The sequence below is a fragment of the Sprattus sprattus genome (genome assembly GCF_963457725.1).
Source record: "Sprattus sprattus genome assembly, chromosome: 17".
Taxonomy (NCBI): domain Eukaryota; kingdom Metazoa; phylum Chordata; class Actinopteri; order Clupeiformes; family Clupeidae; genus Sprattus; species Sprattus sprattus.
The window spans coordinates 9,718,500-9,738,653 of record NC_137915.1 but is presented as its reverse complement, the minus strand read 5'-3'; the positions used below and the strand labels follow the sequence as shown (position 1 = coordinate 9,738,653).

The window sequence follows — 20,154 nt, the reverse complement described above, 5'->3', positions numbered from 1 at the left end:
AGCTGCTCCACGTGAGACACCTGAAGACAGGAGGAGAGACGGGTGAACTCACACAGCCAACAGCTGGACGGGGGGGGAGGCAGCAGACGGCATTTACAGGGGTTTAACACCCAATAATCACCTTAATCTGTGATTAAATAGCAGGGTGGCTCAGATTAACCAAACATAATACACGAACAACAAATGGAAGGAGATAGAGAGAGATAGAGAGAGAAAAGAGAGAAAGAAAGAAAGAGAGAGAGCATAGGTGGCAAGAGAGAAAAAAGAATGTGAGGACGGGTTGGGGAAGAGAGTCTTGATCAAAGGGATTTTGCTCTCAGAGTTGTTTTTGTTAGTGCTATGTGAATGTAATTATGTGTGTGTGTGTGTGTGATGGGCACCTTGTGTAGGGCATGGCTGATCTCAACGACGATGGCAGCGAAGAGAGAGGAGAAGACCCCGTCATGCCCCTCAGGGTGCACGCCTGCCAGCTCCTGTGCCACGCTCAAGAAGTCCATTAGAGCCGTCCTTGAGGAGAGGCACACCTGCGAATCACACACACACACACACACACACCCACACACACACACACACACACACACACACACACACACACACACACACACACACACAAATACACACACGCAAACATCACATCAGACGCAGGCTGAGTGCAGCTGCTACTAGCTTGGACTCTTTGATTTTAATCAAATGTGACTTCAGTGTCTGGCCCAGAGGGGTTTTAGAACAAACCCTGAAGAAAACTCTAAGAATTCTTTATGTCGAGGGCTAGATTGTGTGCATACCTTGTTTTGTTGCATAAATCTTACCAAAACAAGTTACATTGGTGTTAGTCAGAACAGACTTTTAGTATTTGCTCTTTGTTTGTGGGGGCAAAGACCGCCTGCCCTCTATCTTAGAATTAGGCAATATAGTACGAGTGGGGTAGGTAAGGGATATTTCCATGGGTGGTGTTCGGCCGTAGCCACCGAGGCCAGAGGCCATAAAAAAAAATAGTTCCATTGTCAACGTCTTGGTTTGGAATTATAAGAACTTTGAATTAACGGCTATCATCTAGGGGTGTAAATCACACCCATCATGGCGATTCGATTCAGTATCGATTTCCTGACCCAACGATTCGATTATTTTCGATACTCATGAATACACCACGATACGATTCGATTTCGATTCGATTCGATTAATTTGTTCTTTTTTTTACCTTACAGGCTAGACAATGTTACAGATTTGAAATAAATCAATGAAAGCTGTATATCGTTATGCATTTTATTTGAGAAACAACAGCCAATAACAGAAGTAGAAAAGTTGTACTCCACCTAGGCCTATGACAACCTCATTCACTGAAAAATAATAATGCCCCTGTTATAGATTCTGAAAGGCCTTGCATCAAAAAGTACTGTACAAAGTACAAAGTGTTAAGTAACAAAAATAGGCCTATACCACATTCACTATAGAATAACAATACTCAACAAAATCAGTGCAAAAGTGCACTAGCAGCAAACGGTAACAAAAAATAGGCCTGTAGTTAATTCAATTTAAAATGACAATGCTCCACAAAATCAGTGCAATGAGTGCACTAGTAGCAGCAAATGGAAACAAAAAATACCCCTGTAGGCCTACTTCATTCACTATAAAATAAAAATACTCATTAAATCGATACTCTTGCGGACGTGTCGATGCATCGTATCGTCGGCTGTTGGATCGATGCATCGATGCAAAACGATTCTTTTTTACACCCCTACTATCATCATCGCACTATAGAATGTTTCATCGCGGAGTGATTTTATTATTAGCTGTGAAAAGTCAGAGTTGGGTTATTCTGGGATAATCCAACACATGGAACGTCTCTCGTCCAATCAGAAACAGGTAAATAACGCGATAGAACCCAATTGTTTTATAATACAGAATATCCACTGCAAAATGAATGCAATATATTTTCACTATATCATGGACATTTTTTTCTCTCAGGATTTCCATTGGTTTAGAATTGCACACATGGCGAGTAGGTTTCTATGGTGTTCTCACCTGCGTTCCCTCCTCCCGGTCTTTGCGCAGCTTCAGTGCCATCACCTCCAGGATCTTATGAAAGATGTTGGTTAACACACCAATGACAACGGCCACCTGCTCTTCCTGTCCCGGTGCACCCTGGGACATGCAGTCTTTGCCCAAGCTGGCCAGCACAGACAGAATGGCAGGGATGCACAGGTAGCCCCTCTCTGCAAATAGATGGTGACACAGGACCTTTAGCTAAACCAGCAGATCCAAAGCAGTAACTTAGCATAGCATGTAAACTCACTCATGTTGACATATGCAAAAAACAAAAATCAATATGCCTCACTCCTACTCCTCACTCAGTCATCAGCCCATATAAACACTCAATTTCACGGTTCTGCCAAAACATCAATTAAAAGTATGCGCCTGGGATGTCAGACTAAAGGCGGAACAATTAGTGCATTTCAAAAGGCTTCTGAAAAGGCTCTACTACAAACAATTCTGATCAAAACAATTCAATGCATCCCACACACTGCCGTGCTGGTTGGCAGTGACTCATTTCAATTATCTAATTTATTTGTAGGGCGCACATCAACCGCAAACAAGACACTCACACTCTTTACAAAGCACCTGCAAACTGACTGTTGCTACTTGCAACAACAAAAAAAATCTCTATGAACTAAAGTAGCCATAAAAAATAATCACTTTTAATCTGCTCTCACACAGAAAATGCAGTTGGAAAACAAAAACAATCTCTATGAAATAAAGTAGCCATAAAAAAATTATCACTATTAATCTTCTCTCACACAGAAAATGCTCAGGCACCCTTTCTGTCCGATGGTGTGAAATGGGCCATCAGAGTGGGTGATTCAACCTTACACTTCCATATAAGGACTCGGACTGTGTGTCGGAGTCAGATCCTCCATAACCCCTACCGTGCTGCCCCACGCTACCCGGTGACTGGGTGCGGAACACCACACGTGATCGAGAGACTGTTAGACTTAAGTAATTCATCCAAATGTCACCACAAATGTCATTTGAACTTCACTTTAGAAGGAGTGCAACACTTCCAAAAAAAAAGAAATCCTTAAAATGTTTGGCTGGTGGGAATCGAACCCCTCACATGGGCGCTGCTGATGCCATGGGTTATATGCAATAGAGGTGTGTGTGTGTGTGTGTGTAAAGTGGACATTATAGGTGAGCGTAGGTTTGTGTGAAAGTGTGTATGTGATTACCCGACAACAGCACCACAGAACACAGGTCCAGGACTTGACTTGTGAACTCCATGTCCCCTTGTCCAACGATAATGACGTCCCTCAACACAGTGAGGCAGGTCTGTCCAGAAAAGGTAGTTTAACAGACGGCTCGTTCACATTCACAGAGATACAAAATGTTGTTAGGCCTCAACACCAAGGACACAGCAAGCCAGCTAGTCTGTATTCACTGCTCGCCAAACACTCTATATATTTGTTGTCATAATATCAAAAAAGCCTGAAGTAATGCAAGAAATATGCACTGGGATCCAAAAAAAACATGGGGATAAGGTAGACAAGACAGGCTGTATATGTAGAGAAATTGAGAGAGAGAGAGAGAGACCAAACAAAATAATATATCATGTGGCATTTTGTTGAATAATTGAGCCTGGAGCTCATTCCTGGCAGAGAGGGGTGATTTGTCAGCGGTGCTGCACAGGGCTGTGTCTAAAACTTACACGCCCTCCCCCCCCACCACAGCGGCGAGGGCACTGCGCCTGGCAGAGAGATGAATGGCAGCTCGTGTTTTAACACCCAGTATGGCTGCCGCCTCTGGGCACAGGGAGCCTAGGCGTCCAAAGGTAAGCATGCTCATTTGTACAAATGAATGTCACACTACGCCCGTGAAGGGAGAGTGCTGTCTGGGAGGAGGGGGTGGTGTGTGTGTGTGTACGTGTGTGTGTGGTCTGAGGTTAACTGAGTGCAGGAATCTCCATTAATGAGCAAACAACTTCAATAGTTTGTGTTAATCCCTCTGTGGTCCAACTCAATAGGCACAGGGCAGTATGAAAGGACACATACACACACACACACACACACACACACACAACTGCTGGCCATTATTACCTCCACCACCCTCTGGGCCAACTTGACCTGCTGTGTTGAGATAACGTCCTCGGCGGGGGCCACCAGGAAAGGCAGGATCCGCTCGGTCACCCAGGCAGCCGAGAGCTCCAGGTCCTGCAGGCAGTCCCTGTCCTCTGGAGACTGGGGCAGGACACGACACAGAGGCAGTCAGAGCAGCACGCCACAGAGAAACACACACACACACACAAACACACACACACACACACACACCCACACACACACACACAAGCTCTGCACATCTGGATGCCTACACACCTGACATTCCACTCCCAAAGTGCTTCCACTCAGAGAGGCAGAGAACACGTGAGAGGAAGATGGAGACGGGGAAGGAGGGAAAGGGAAAGGGAGAGCGAGAGAGACAGAGACAGAGAGAGAGATTATAGAAGGACTCACCTTGCTTTGGATGTGTACCAAGAGTCGGCTGTGCAAGCTGAATGCTTTCATGGCAGTCTCTGTGGTCCTTGCACGCGCTGGAGGCTCAAACGCACTCACGCACGAGTACAGCTCCGACTGCACACATGCATACCAAATAACAAACAGAGCCACCCCGCCCACACACACACACACACACACACACACACACACACACACACACACACACACACACACACACACACACACACACACACACACACACACACACACACACACACACACACACACACACACACACACACACACACACACACACACACACACACATATTAGTCTTCAGGACAGAACAGACTGGACTAATGACACAGTGGAAGCTAATGCACAATTATCTTCTCCAATTGCACCAAATAGAATTCAGGCCACTGAGATGAAACTGACGTCTGCGATGGATGGATGTCTGTACCTTCCAGGAGCTGAGCGCTTTCAGAAGTTGTTTGAGCTTGCCCAGGGCCACATTGAGCACCGCTTCCCGGCTGGGGGGACTGTTGAGGAGGTAGTCCAAGAAATCTAGGCCCAGGTCTGGCTTGGCCTCCATGGTTTCCTGGATACGCACACGTCGCGCCGAGTCATCTTTGGCCTGCAGGGGGGAAAGTTGAGTCTCTGATGGAGTAAAATGCTGATAACAATGGTAAGGTGTTCACACATAGGGAATGAGGACATATGAGGAGCAAATGTGCCAGCTCTGTCCACCTTGTATTGTGCTGTTATACAGGAGAAGCATCGCTTTGCTGTCAAATTTGTGAATACTGATCAAGGCTTGCTTTGGGCCAAATGGGATAACATTATCCCTAAACCTGCAGCATTGTGGAGGCGGACAAGAACAAACAGTCACCGATGGCTTTAAACCGATTCAATGCTTTCATCTGAATATTAAGCGACTTTGGGTATTAAGCGCTATAGAAAAATGAATTATTATTATTATTATTATTAAAAAGGTAAATGAAAAATGTTACATACTGCAGTTTTGGCCAGGGCCTCTGTGAGCCAGTCACTGATGAGCTCCAGGATGTGGGAGGCCTGCCCCCAGCTGCACAGGCAGTCTAGGATCTGACTGTAGTGGGAGACGGATGAGCCCACCTCCAGCTTCCTCAGGCGGGGCAGAACTCCACAGCTGCAGGTGTGGGGGGAGGAGGACAGAGAGAGAGAGAGAGAGAAGAGAGAGAGAGAGAGACCGATACAGACAGGTTTAACATCGGTTTAAAACAATACATCTCCAGACAGCAGTCAAGCGTATCGTCTTTAGTAAAGGTGGAGACAGAGGGAGAGAGAGAAAGAGAGAGAAAGATAAAGAGAGGAAGAGAGAGAGAGGAAGAGAAAGAGAGAGAGAGAGAGAGAAAGAGAAAGAGAAAGAGAGAGAATGATAAAGAGAGGAAGAGAGAGAGAGAGAAAGAGGGGGAGAGCGAGAGAAAGAATGCAGGAGCAGGGATGTCTGAGTGAGGGATGGAGATGCAGAGGTGTAATGAGGCACTGACCTGAATGAGGGCACGGAGGCAGCTGGAAGCAGAGAGGCCATGCACAGGAGCGCTGCAGTGCAGGCATGGTCATCCTGAGACAGACACACACACACACACACACACACACACACACACACACACACACACACACACACACACACACACACACACACACACACACACACACACACACACACACACACACACACACACACACACACACACACACACACGGCTGTTAGGCAACACATTTGTTTTTATTTCAAAGGAGTCTGATGGGATAAAACTGGCAGTGGAAGGTATCCATTGCATTTGTGATTGGTGCGCTCCGGCTCAACGATTAGCTTTCCTTGTGGACACGAGATTACTGAGGGATACGGATGCACTAATGACAGCTGTAGTTATGGCAACACACAGCACCATCTAAGCCCAGAGCAGACATTGGGCAATAAGTGAGCCCAATTTAATGGCGCCAGTGAACAACTCTCAAAGGTCACTACATTCATCATTCTCATCTCTAAAATGTCCATTTTGGAACGGAAAAATCCATGTTTATGGATGTTTATGGCCTCTACCAGCCGATACACAGAGTTTGTCTCCACTATGGCACTTTTGTACAGCTCGAATTTCTCAGGAGGGCCTGTCATTAAACATCACACACACACACACACACACACAGCTCCACTCAGCACCTGGAAGAAGCGCAGGTACTCGGGCAGCACGGTGGCGAACTTGGCCACCAGGTAGTCCATGATGTCCTTGTTGCGCTGCAGTGACTTCTGGATGCTCCTCCACAGGATCACCACGATCTCCAGCAGCCGGGCCATGGTGTCCGTGTCTTTGACCGACAGCACGTCCTCCAGCTCCTGACACAGAACACGCAACACACACATGAGCCCAACACACACACACACACGACCAGTTAGCCAGAACACAAGCAGTGGACGTTTAATCGACAGGGTGTAAACAGTGGTACAGGGGGGCAGAGGAGTCGTTTAGTAATTGGAAGGTTGCTGGGTCGATTCCTCACCCCTCCTTACCAATTGTGTAAGTGTCCTTGAGCAAGACACTGAACCCCTAAAACTGCTCCTGCTGTATAAATCCAATTCCCTTGTAAGTCACTTGGGATAAAAGCGTCTGCTAAATGACTAAATGTAAATGGGTGTACATTGTAACAGTACTACAGTCCACAGGACACTGAAGTCATGATCTTGTGGTTGCTGATGCAGTCATCAAACAGATGCTGGGAGAAAAGGAAAGACTCCCAGACTATCCTTAGCTCTGTTATCAGCAGTTCAAATTAGTCAAAGACAGGCATCAGCCTGACAATCATTTCACATGTTCCATGATAGCTTGGAGGAGAAGTAGGCTTCAATGGTAGCTGAAGTCAAGTAAGTATGCTGTCCAATAATGTAAACACAAAACTGCAGTTATTTATGCACCGAATGATTTTACAGAGCACTAATACAATGCAATATTCAAAACCAGAGCCAGCGTGACCTCAATAAGAAGAATAATAATGACAATAGATAAGTGTGATTAAACTTTTAGGAAGACTGTTAGAGCCTCTGACACATACATAATTCAGATTTCTATGGCATAAAGCGATGTCTGGGTGCTTTTCTAAAAAAAAAAAGCCATTTCAAGGAATGACGAGGAAAGAATAAAAAAGCGTAATGTACTATTCAAATGTAATGAATTAATTCGGTTCTTCCCTTCACTGTTCCTAATAAAAAATAAAGATGAGACCATCTCTGCATTAACAAATACATTATGCTCAATTTCATGGGGGAATCTCATTCCAACGAGCGGGTCCTTGCAGAGTGGGGCCATTCTAATGCACTGCTTTGTTACAAACAGTAGGCAATCGTGTAGTTGCAGTAGTTGCCTACAGTAGGCAATCGTGTCTTTACAGAATAGGAAGTGTAGGAGTCAAATGAACCCAAGTTCACTGCATGGTGGCACTTACAGAGACGTTTTCCTTGTTGGCAGAGGTTGTGTCATCAGGGTCTTGATCTTTGGCCTTCGAAATGCACGAGTTCAGACACTTACGAATGACGAGCATCAGTTTGCCTGCACGCAAAAGAGAAGAACAAGATCACTTACAATGACCAGTCTCTACCCAGCCACTCATACAAACTCATCACATCTTAAGGGTTAAGCTATATTGTCCCGGAAGATGGCCTTGCTTAGGAATGGCAGAAAGAACTTAAGTATTGACATTCATTGCGATAACACGGGTAAAACAATATACAGAGAGAGAATCTCATTCGCATTTCTGAGAGTGATTTGAAAGTGTGCAAATTATTTTTTTGTCAATCATGGTATATAATGCGACACCAGAACAGGTGCAGAAGTGCATAGACTCACCTAAGTTGTTGGGGGCAGTGTACAGGTGAGCGTACTGGTAGAACTTGCGGGCAGCTTTGGGGTTCATCTGGATGAGGGTGACGCAGCGCTCGCACCAGACCAGCTCCGATTGGTTGACCGGGAAGAAGGAGCTGAAGAGGAGGTTGACTATGCGCTTGGAGACGGAGGGCGAGTCCCTCTCCAGGCGAGACAGCAGATGCTCCATGGAGCTCACCTTCCAGAACTGCAGGAGAGGATACAACACACTCAGTGAGATTGATATACAGGTAAACACATAGTCACACACATACAAATACACAACTTTGTGTGTATTCCCCAAAACTGTGAGTAGGACAAGTGAGTTGGACAACAACAACAAAATATAAAAGTGCACCATGATTCCAGTCTCTCAACACTCATGCAACTCTGGCAACACTGCTTTGACACACACAATTTGGGGACTAGGATTCAGACACCATAGCAGTTTGGACCATTGTGCTACACATACTGTATCAACCAACCAACATGCACACAGACAAACAGACACAGACTCTCTCACACACACACACACACACACACACACACACACACACACACACACACACACACACACACACACACACACACACACACACACACACACACACACACACACACACACACACACACACACACACACACACACACACACACACACACACACACACAAGCTTACCTTGGTGGCCCGCACAGCTTTGATCTTGATGAGCATGTCCACAAAGGCCACGCGCACTTTCTCTGAGGTGTCGTGCAGGCTGGTCCTCAGCAGTGGCAGCAGGTTCTCCAGCACAGCGTGGGTCAGGTTGTTGTCCAGGACGATAGACACACACTACCAGACCAACAAGACACACAACACACACTGTTGTCCAGGACGATAGACACACACTACGAGCCCAACAAGACACACAACACACACTGTTGTCCAGGACGATAGACACACACTACGAGCCCAACAAGACACACACTGTTGTCCAGGACGATAGACACACACTACGAGCCCAACAAGACACACAACACACACTGTTGTCCAGGACGATAGACACACACTACGAGCCCAACAAGACACACAACACACACTGTTGTCCAGGACGATAGACACACACTACGAGCCCAACAAGACACACTACACACACTGTTGTCCAGGACGATAGACACACACTACGGGACCAACAAGACACACTACACACACTGTTGTCCAGACGTGGAACAGAGAGGGAACTACGCCAGGCTGCTCTTCATAGACTTCAGCTCTGCTTTCAGCACAATCTTACCGAGCATACTGGTCACAAAATTGATGGACTTAGGGCTTTCACAACAAATCTGCTTCTGGATCAAAAACTTCCTGACAGGCCGTTCCCATAGGGTTAGAGTAGGATCCCATCTCTCCTCAGCTCTCAGCATCAGCACCGGCTCCCCACAGGGCTGCGTGTTGAGCCCCCTTCTCTACACCATCTATACTCATGACTGCACCCCAACCCACCAGAGCAATGCCATCATTAAGTTTGCAGATGATACAACTGTGGTGGGGCTCATCTCAGGAGGAGATGAGACTGCATACAGGGAGGAGGTGCAAAGGCTGTCAACATGGTGCACCTTAAACAATCTGGTCCTCAACACCTCCAAGACAAAAGAGCTGTTAGTAGATTTTAGGAGGAATACATCAGACATGCAGCCTATTGTTATAAATGGGGAGCAAGTGGAGAGGGTATCAGACTTTAGGTTCCTGGGCACTCATATTGAGGAGGACTTTTCCTGGAAACACAACACCAATGCACTGCTGAAAAAGGCACAACAGAGGCTGTATTTCCTGAGGTTACTCAGGAAAAATAAATTAAAACAGGAACTGTTAGTGTCCTTTTACCGCTGCTCTGTGGAGTCAGTGCTGAGCTATGGCATCTCGCTGTGGTTTGCCAGCTGCACAGCAGCAGAAAGAAAGGTACTCCAGAGGGTCATTAACACCGCACAAAGAGTCATTGGCTGCTCTCTGACACCTCTGGGCGACATCTATAGAACACGCTGCCTCAGGAAGGCCCACAGCATCCTCAGAGACTTAACACACCCTGGTCACCACCTTTTTGAACTGTTGCCCTCAGGGAGGCGCTTTCGCACCATCAAAGCAAAAACAGACAGGCTGAGAAACAGCTTCTATCCAAGAGCCATCATAGCACTTAACAATGCACAAATGAAATTTGTATAGTGATATTGTATATATTTGTATTGTTTTGGTTTTTAATTTTTTCAATAGCACTGTCTGAGAGCTGCCACCTGAATTTCGTTGCACTTGTGCAATGACAAATAAATATATTCTATTCTATTCTATTCTATGATTGACACGCACTACGGGACCAACAAGTCACACAACACACAACGTTTATCGTTTATACAGTTTAAAGTCCGCCACACTACCTGCTTAATCAAAACTGCACACTCTCGAGACACAAGTACGCTCATATTCTTTGAGGGTGTGTGCTTCTGCTGAAACCAACCATGCAGTGAGCATATGTAGATGTCACTGACATTGGCATTCATGTATTCCAACTTTGTACAACTAACACAACACAATAACCAGAAAATACACCCACTATTGCCTATTATCAGCAGATATGTAATTGTCAGATAATCATGAATGAGTTATTTTTCACAGGTTGGAATGTTTTTGTTTTTGGCTAATTTGACATTCAAGTGCATAGTTAGTTTAAAAAAAGAGACACTTGAGGATTGAGCAGACACCTGTTAAGGACGTCATAATGCCCACTTGAATACTGTCACTTGTTTTTTACTTTTACTTCTCAACTCCTTTCCGTTTCCTGGCAATTTCTCTCATCCTGTATGTAATGACAAATGCCTGTTTTCTTATTTTTGGGTCAGGAGGGGTTTCAAAATAGGTGCCTGATGCAGTCATGCAAGTCTGCCCACGTCTGAGTGTGTGTGTGTGTGTGTGTGTGTGTGTGTGTGTGTGTGTGTGTGTGCACACGTCTGAAGGTGATTCATTAATTGATCCCAAACGGCCACACACTGCGAGTCTGCGCGGCGCTTTCATAAATCACACGAGGCGCAGTTTCTCATTCTCGGCCCTCAGAGCTCCTTCCTGGGAAAATGTTGATGAATAACAGCGAGTATCTCTAACAGGGTTTAGAAAAACAGGAGCACCAATCAGGCATCAGTTCTGCCTTACGTTGGTCATAGGCTTTATTATGATGAATGCTCCGCAGTCCGCAGTAGCACTGGGGTGAGTGTGGGAGTGGGTATGACGAGAGGGTTTTTACTTGGACAGACTGGGAGAGCATTGGCATAACCAGCACAAACACTACTACAGACAGGAGGCAACAAGCTTATAAGAGAGAGTGGCTGTGAAGGACTGTGCCAGGAGAAAGGGAAGGACTGTGCCTGGAGAAAGGGCAGAGAGCGCCACAAGAAAAGGACTTGTGTGGAGAGAAAGAGTGGCTAGAAGAAAAAGCTATAGAGAGACTGAAGATGTGAAAAGGTGTCAGTGGCAAGTGAAAGTAAGACATGAGAAATGATACAAGGGTGATTGAGAGTGTACTTGTGTGTGTGAGTGAGTGAGTGAGTGAGTGAGTGAGTGAGTGAGTGAGAGAGAGAGAATGTGTGTGTGTGTGTGTGTGAGAGAGAGAAAGAGCGTCTGTGTGGGAGAGAATGTCTGAGTGAGTGTTTCTGTGTACATGTGTGTGTGTGTGTGTGTAAGAGAGAGAGAGAGAGAGAGAAATAGCATGTGTGTGTGTGTGTGTGAGAGAGAAGGAGTGTGTGTGTGTGTGTGTGTGTGTGTGTGTGTGTGTGTGTGTGTGTGTGTGGTGTGTGTGTGTGTGTGTGTGTGTGTGTGTGTGTGTGTGTGTGTGAGAGAATGACTGAGTGAGTGTTTCTGTGTGTGTGTGTGTGTAAGAGAGAGCGAGAGAGAGAGAGAGAGAGATAAATAGCATGTGTGTGTGTGTATGTAAGAGAGAAAGAGCGTGTGTGTGTGTGTAAGAGAGAGAGAGAGAGAAATAGCATGTGTGTGTGTGTGTGTGTGTGTGTGAGAGAATGACTGAGTGAGTGTTTGCGTGTACATGTGTGAATGTGTGTGACAGCAGTCAGCATGAGGCTGATTGAGGGCGAGTGTGAGGGCAGTACCATGAAGACGGAGCATCTGACGTCGGGGGAGCTGGCGTCATAGGCCAGCTGCTGCACCATCTTCTTCAGGAGGTCGCCGATGATGTCAGAGGGGATGAACTCCCAGCACTTGGAGAGCACTGTACATGTACCCAGCACTGCGGTGGAGCGCACCAGCGGCTGCTGATCGTCCAGCAGGTACTAATACACACACACACACACACACACACACACACACACACACACACACACACACACACACACACACACACACACACACACAAACAAACAAAAAGACACACACACACACACACACACACACACACAAACAAACAAAAAGACACACACACACACACACACACACACAGGGGGTTTTCAAACACAAATGTGAACAAATGAGTAGCTACATGGGTGGACTGCAGACTTAAAAGTAATTAGCCTCAAAATCACAACAACAGATGTGTTCACCCAAAGGACTCTTCATCACACAGCATCATAACACCTGGTCTCCTTTTAGTTCCAATCCTCGGCCCAGAATTTGTACGGGCAAATGCTCCGTCAGTTAGACTCGGCTAGCCTAGACGTGCTTTAGAACTGTACTATTGTAAGCAGGTTTAAAGGGTTTCGGGGCTCAACACGCGGCCGTGGGTGAAAGTTGAAGATGTTCGCTGTGTAAAAAAAGCTCGGTTTCAGCTGATGCGCTTCTATCTGTATGCGCTTTACCATTTGAAAACAAACCAACAGACCTGTGATACAAGAATGCCACCTCAATGATATCAGTAAGAAAGTTAGATCCACTCAAATATCCCTTCACAGTCATGAATAGAATAAAAGAATATGACTTCTTACGCAACACGCAAGTTTAAAACCGGGTTAAACACATCTAAGGCAAAGACAATGGAGTAAACACAACAGCTGTTCTCCAGTGACTAATCAAAGCACTGTGAACCAAGTCTCCAGACAGGCTCTAAAGATAAGCATTTGCATTTAGTCATTTAGCAGACGCTTTTGTCCAAAGCGACGTACAAGGGAGAGGAAAGTCAAGCAGTCGAGCAATAGAACCTGGTGTAACAATAAATACTACTTTACATAAGAAATATAAGAAACGATATAGAAAACAAAAAAAAATGCAGGAAACAGATGAGGGAGTGAGACATACAAACAGCTAAGCCTCTGGAAAGGCTGTAGCAGTAACAGATGAGGGAGTGAGACATACAAACAGCTAAGCCTCTGGAAAGGCTGTAGCAGTAACAGATGAGGGAGTGAGACATACAAACAGCTAAGCCTCTGGAAAGGCTGTTGCAGTAACAGATGAGGGAGTGAGACATACAAACAGCGTGTCCAGCTGCCTCTGCAGGCTCTCGTCAGTGGCTGCCACATCCATACTGGGGTCCTTCAGGGGAAAGGCCTCAGTGAAGAGCAGCGTGGCATTGGCTCGCACCTCCCCATTGGCCGCCTGCACATAGAGACACAGCCAATCACCAAAAGGCAAACACAGGGGGGCTAATAGGGTGGGGGGGAAGCAGTCTGGGACATGGAGTCTGTGCCATTTGGGAGTCAGCCCCTTGGGCGTGAAGAGGACTATTTTCGGCTTTTGTTTGAGAAGAAACATTCCTATTCATACTTAGTATTATTCTCCTGTATGCCCCTACTGACTTATTTTAAATTGAAATAGGGGTGCATCACATGCACTGCATGACTAAATGAGTGCTAGTACTAGTCTGCATTTATGCATTTTCTTAACACCATGGCAATTATAGCAAATACAAACTTTCAGCATTTGCTACATTTACATCAATGACAGCAAGCTGATGGAGCTGTACGGACCCTCCCAGAATACTCTGGGAGAGGAGGCTGGTAGTCGGCACTGTACCTTGAGGGCTCTCCAGAGGATGGGGCGATACAACCTGTGCAGCATCTCATCCAGGCCCTGGCGAAACTTCTGCTTGTGGAAATAGCTCAGTATCTGCAGGGATAAATGTATTGATCCAAAGAAAGAAATGTAACATTAAAACTAAAAAAGCTAATAATGACTGCAAAAACTTACAAAAACATCATCTCAAGATGGCAGATGGCGACAGGAGTCATTCCTTAAATTCTGTGCAGTGTACAACCTTAACATAGTGATACAGCATGTCTAGACCTACACTTGCTAACTAATTGGGGTAGTAGCAATAACCAAGTGAATCAAGTGAAGACATGTCTGAAAAATGTAAACTATAATAAACTAAAACTAAATTGAAATGAGTCCATTAACTGAACTAAACTAAAAAAACAAGTGAAGCCACTGATGAAACTTACTAAAACTGAATGAAAATTCAGATTGAATACATATCATCAAAATAAAAACTCATTTGAAAATGGGAAACCTCCGGATACAGCAGTATTGATGTAAAGTAACAAGGCAGATCATTTGCAACTGAAGAAAACTTCCAGCCTCATCAACATGATTTGCTACTACTGGGACTTCAATTCTGTTGCAATCAATCTATTCAGTCTAGCATTTCTAGTCAATTCCATATCTGCAGTCAATTTCATAGACCTGAAACTAATTTGGGGTTGATGTATCCATCAGATATATTAGACAAGAGAGTGTTTTTTTCACCCATTCAGGCCCACCGCGTCACCCACCTGCCGGACTTTTGGGAGCACAGGCGAGTTGCGGTGCAGCTGGATGCCGTGCTGCATGAACTCCTGGATGCAGTTGGACTCGATCTCCTCAAGGAAGGTTCCGGAGGCTTTCTTCCAGGCGCGAAAATAGATCTCTGCCAAGTGCTCTATTTCAGCCCTGCCAAGGCATGTCAATGAACAAAAATGAATATCCTTTAAAAGGCTCATCAACTGAAAGCAATGGCAATGCTAATACAACACCGAAGATGCTTTCATGTCCCTCTTTCGACTCAGACTCGTCTGACTTGCGTTAATTACCCGGTGAAGGGGTAGGTGGGGGTACCTCGAGAGGCTGGGCCAGGCCAGCCCAGGCACACTGACCAGCTCATTTAGCTTGGTTTCAAATTGCCGCGGTTCATGCCTGACTGAGCCTGAGCTACAATTAAAAAGAGCCGCAGGTCGCTGTCGAGTAAACATGGCAACACTAGCCCCCGGGAGAATTCGGGGGTGAACTCACTTGCGGAAGAACTGGAGCTGATTTTTGACGGTTTTGTGAATCATGCGGATGAAGACCAGGTCCCAGCTGAAGAGGAACACCAGGAAACGCTTCCCCTGAGGGTGGGAAACGCAGACAGGAAAGAAAAAAAGAGAGGTATATGAAGACAAAGAGAGATTTATGAAGACAAGACACACTCTGGACAAAACTGGACATTAGTTTTCAATAATGAAACGCTCATTAGTGACAGGGTTAGTAGCATCTGCTGTTAACTCACTTTTCGTTTTTGGAAATGCCAAACCCCCCCCACCCCGTCTAAACACAAACTCAGAACTGATGGTCTTCCCAGCCAAACACAGGTCATCAACCACAACATTAATATCAATATTGACTCTTTATCTCTTGTTCCATCCAAAACAGCAAGAAACCTCTGGGTCATTATTGATGACCAACTGACCTTCACAGCCCACATCACCTCTGTCTCCAGGTCGTGCCCCTTTGCGCTATACAACATCCGCAAAATCAGGCCGTACCTAACCCAGTATGCCACCCAGCTGCAAACCTTTGTGAGTTCCACCAGGTTTTATTGCTCTTAGCTAAGTTATTCCCCTTGTACGTCGGACAAAAGCGTCTGCTAAATGTAAATGTAAATGTCTTGTCTTCTCACCTCGTCCCTCCTGATGTGGTTTGCGTTGAGGAAGCACAGTAGCAGCTGGTTGGCCAGCTCCTGGCCCAGCTCCGAGTCTAAGGGCACGCCCAGCAGCGCCTCGTGAAACACCCACAGCCTCTTCATATCAGGCACCTGAGGGAGGGGAGCCAGTCAAGAGTTCACTGGCACGAAAATGCAATGGTGTCTGTCTCAAGTTCAGTTGACCAAGACAAACTTTTTTTATTATTTCATAGCATGTGTATTTACATCTGGATAGTTTGTTATTATATAATATGGAAATTTGAATATAGAATGGGCATTATGTAACATGTTAAATTGCAGCGATGCATGGCTGCCACAACGTTAAAGATCTTTGAAAATATTGCATTATAAGAGAAAAGATAAGAGTGCATTCCTGCTTGTATTCCTGGCCTTAATAGGCTCCCTAGCGATAGCCAGTGTAGCTTTTCAAACTGCTTGCATCATACCAAAAGGTCCATAAACAATCATTAAATACCATTAGTCTCAAGAGAGAGATTTCAAGAGCGGGGAAAAAGTGCATAGAGAGCAGCACAATAGCGATATGAATCATCCTCAAAGGCTTTCATACAAAGTGAAATCCATTCCCACTACTTGCATGGACACTGAAGTGCTCCCACAACAACTGCAGAACCACAGCGAGCAGTGCAAGCACTCCTCCTAGTGTCTACTGAGGAGAGACAGAGAGAGTGTGTTTGCGTTTATTTCTCTCCCCCCCCTTTCTCGCGTCGGGAGGAATTAATTGCGCGCTAACAGCCGAGGCAACCTTTTCGCTGGGCAGTCACCTCGGCGGACCCCTGAGAGGGAACGAGAGATAATTGTCAGAGAGTCGAGAGCGGAGGTGATTAACAAAGCTAACGAGCGAGCTGACACGGCCAGCAGTAGGGCACCGTGACCCCCTGCATCCGGCCGCAACCCTTTTGAAGGCTTTCAGAAATCAACCCGCCACTTTTGTTCTTTGGTCTGACAGACTTTTATTTTTATTTTTTATCTAAAGTTGAAGAACTTCTGATGTATGTCTGATCTGTTAAGGTCCAAGGGCATTTTTCCTTTATTTAAGCCACTGAACTTAACCCACGTAAATGGGGGGTGCTTGGAAAAGCTTTTTAAAGTATAAATAAGCTTCTGCTGTTATTCATTATAGCTGACTGAAGTTAAATACTCTCATAGTCAGAGATCATGTGTTATGGCCACAATCTCAAGCAATTTGTGACAAGCAATGACAACAATAATAGTGAGCTAGAAAATCCAATAACACATTATATAACAATATACTCCTCAGGAATGTTATTTTTCTGACCTCAGAATTTCCACATGAATTATGAAATCGACAAAATATCTGGTATAGTCTTATAGCATGCAATAGTAAAGACTTAAGTTAATCAGCAGTTAATGTAGGTTGCTATGCCAGTAGATGTTCATAAATCACTAGACCCTATAGTGTTAGGTCCTGCCAGCTGATTTAGCATAGGGCTGAAACATACCTGCAAATGTAAAGCAGGTATTAAGGAAAACTCCTGATCTCTAAGTTAGAAGCGACCACAGGCAGCAGGTCTGCAGAGTGCGATGCCTTATATGTTCCAACTGACATTTCTGTCGGGTCTTTAAAATGTACCACGCAGAGGTGCCAGACCAATTGTTTGCCGTTACCGGTTTCCTGAGGCAGGTGAGGAAGACTGTCAGTCCGAGCTCTTCTTTCCCATGCAGGCCTTTGATCCACCAGCACCCAAACAGCTCATGGATACTCTTCTCCAGCGCTGCCTCTGATTGGGGCAGGAAGCTCAGGAGATCTATGGAACAATCACAGAATACAGCAATCAGTCTGTGTGTGTGTGTGTGTGTGTGTGTGTGTCTGTGTGTGTGTGTGTGTGTCTGTGTGTGTGTGTCTCTGTGTGTGTGTCTCTGTGTGTGTGTCTCTGTGTGTGTGTCTCTGTGTGTGTGTCTCTGTGTGTGTGTATGCTGAAAAGAGGAGAACTGAACCAATTTCCTTCCCATCTCATACTGGGTCACACTGACACAAATAACCTTCTCATCTGACACTGACATTTCTTGCAATTTATCAGTCCTGTGCAATTTTCTACCAGAGTTACCATCTAGTAAATTCAAATGTTAGAGTTGTGTAGGTAGCCATGGACATGGCCTGAGCTAAATAAATAAATATGAAAAGAAAACACCCTTAACAGCTGGAAAAGTTTATCCTTAGTGCATGAATACATTGAAATAGTCACATTCAAAATCAAAGCAAATCCGTCCTTCTATAAGGAATACGTGCTCCTATCTCTCCACCCACCATTCAGCATGTTGGCACAGTCGAGCAGAGATGTGTATGTGTCACCCTCCTCTATGGTGTCCACACAGGCTGTGGCCACTTCAGTCACACCCTGAATAACTTGCATGGTCTGCTTCTGCAAGAAGTCCAGGGCAAAGAGGAGACACATTTACTGAAACTGTAGTGTTGTGCACTGCAGAGAGCTAATCAACAGCAGACTTCTAGACTGAACAAAAAGGACAAACTCTGTCGGGATGACATTACAAGGAACTGCATGTTATTAACGTTAGTCCTACGACTTCACTTAGATGAACAGAGCCCAATAAATTGACGTAAATTGCTATGCAACACTATTAATGGTGCCTTCTGCATCCATGATAAACATGTGTTACTCACCAACTCCAGGGGCACTTCCAATTCCATGCCCTGCTCGTTCTGATCTACATCTGTCGCATTCCAGCGTTCTGCGGGACATGCCACCACAGCGTCCTGCAAGAGTTTGGCCAGCTTTTTCCAAAGGGCCTGCCGCTGAGCCTTCTGCAGCTCCTGCAGTAGCTCTCGAAGGTCAAAAGGCTCGGAGGCATCCTTCTGCTCATAAAAGTCATGGTAGAAAACTGATCAGCATACATCACCACCAATTAGATTTGACACATGTGCTTTGTCGCTGAGCACTGAGGCTAAGGTAAGAAACACACTTACACTTAACAGCCAGTTAACTATTTATTCTAAGCAACGATTAACGTATCTGAGCTATCCAATGGTAACATTTATAATAACAAAACATTTTAAGCTGTACTTACATGAAGTGTGATGAAGGTGAAGAAATCCTCAGTCTTACTTATAGAGACGGAGTTTATAAAAGCCTCCCTTTTCGACATACCTGACGTCACTTAATTCAGCTGTTCCTGTTTCAAAGTGGAGAAAACAAAAACAACGACGGGTTATTCTACAAACTCGCATGAACAACAACTCTATGCCTCATAAACCGTTAGCAATTAACTGTAGTAATAAAGTTAAGCAATCGGTTAGGTTAGCTAGCTAAATGGCTGCTCATAATATCCATCTGTCTAAGCTAACATTAGCTAGCGTCTTCATAATTTGACTTAACAGTCGAACCGAGAAGTGTGAGTAACCGCTTGATTTGTATTACTTTGCAAGTAAACCAATCATAGGCAGGGAAATATTTGATGTTCTTTATATGTATGAAAGTTTCGTTCATGTTCAGCACGCACGTTTATTTCAAGTTTAAACTGTTGTTTGTAAACTCACCGGAGTTGTCAAATTGTTTTGCTTCATTCCCCGCGCCAAATTGAATTTGGTGACGTGAGGTGGTGTAGATACTCGCTTGCTCTAATGCGTGGCAATATTTCAAACATACTGCCGCCTATTGGACTGGAGACTTTGGAAATATCGGGGATGTAATTCTTTGTCCACTAGATGGAGATAAAAGAGCATATCTTGAGCACCTGGATTAAGCATATCTGCTGCCTTAATTCAGCTGCATCAGCATCAAAAAAAGGCACTGCCACGGCAACCAACTGGATGATGACTGGCTGATTGTAATTTGTCGCATCTATCATATTTCTCCCTAAGATCCTCTT

At 45.2% G+C, this 20,154-nt stretch overlaps 1 protein-coding gene across 1 annotated transcript in view; it reads right to left on the bottom strand.

Moving 5' to 3' along the window:
* ncapg2 (non-SMC condensin II complex, subunit G2) overlaps nt 1-19,431 on the bottom strand; it is a gene marked incomplete at both ends in the record, with an annotated part of 21,693 nt that extends 2,262 nt beyond the window's left edge. Inside the window, 23 exons of the mRNA XM_080855729.1 lie at nt 1-20; nt 381-524; nt 2,023-2,213; nt 3,225-3,324; nt 4,089-4,229; nt 4,503-4,619; nt 4,948-5,121; nt 5,502-5,655; nt 6,017-6,090; nt 6,691-6,864; nt 7,968-8,071; nt 8,369-8,591; nt 9,063-9,215; nt 12,512-12,691; nt 13,821-13,946; nt 14,364-14,456; nt 15,122-15,278; nt 15,618-15,712; nt 16,264-16,398; nt 17,935-18,074; nt 18,575-18,689; nt 18,950-19,141; nt 19,354-19,431. The exon at nt 1-20 is cut by the window's left edge and continues 87 nt beyond it. Of these exons, the coding sequence (XP_080711855.1) occupies nt 1-20; nt 381-524; nt 2,023-2,213; nt 3,225-3,324; nt 4,089-4,229; nt 4,503-4,619; nt 4,948-5,121; nt 5,502-5,655; nt 6,017-6,090; nt 6,691-6,864; nt 7,968-8,071; nt 8,369-8,591; nt 9,063-9,215; nt 12,512-12,691; nt 13,821-13,946; nt 14,364-14,456; nt 15,122-15,278; nt 15,618-15,712; nt 16,264-16,398; nt 17,935-18,074; nt 18,575-18,689; nt 18,950-19,141; nt 19,354-19,431 (3,080 nt within the window). The remainder of the gene's footprint in view (nt 21-380; nt 525-2,022; nt 2,214-3,224; nt 3,325-4,088; nt 4,230-4,502; nt 4,620-4,947; nt 5,122-5,501; nt 5,656-6,016; nt 6,091-6,690; nt 6,865-7,967; nt 8,072-8,368; nt 8,592-9,062; nt 9,216-12,511; nt 12,692-13,820; nt 13,947-14,363; nt 14,457-15,121; nt 15,279-15,617; nt 15,713-16,263; nt 16,399-17,934; nt 18,075-18,574; nt 18,690-18,949; nt 19,142-19,353) is intronic.
* Nucleotides 19,432-20,154: the final 723 nt, after the last annotated feature.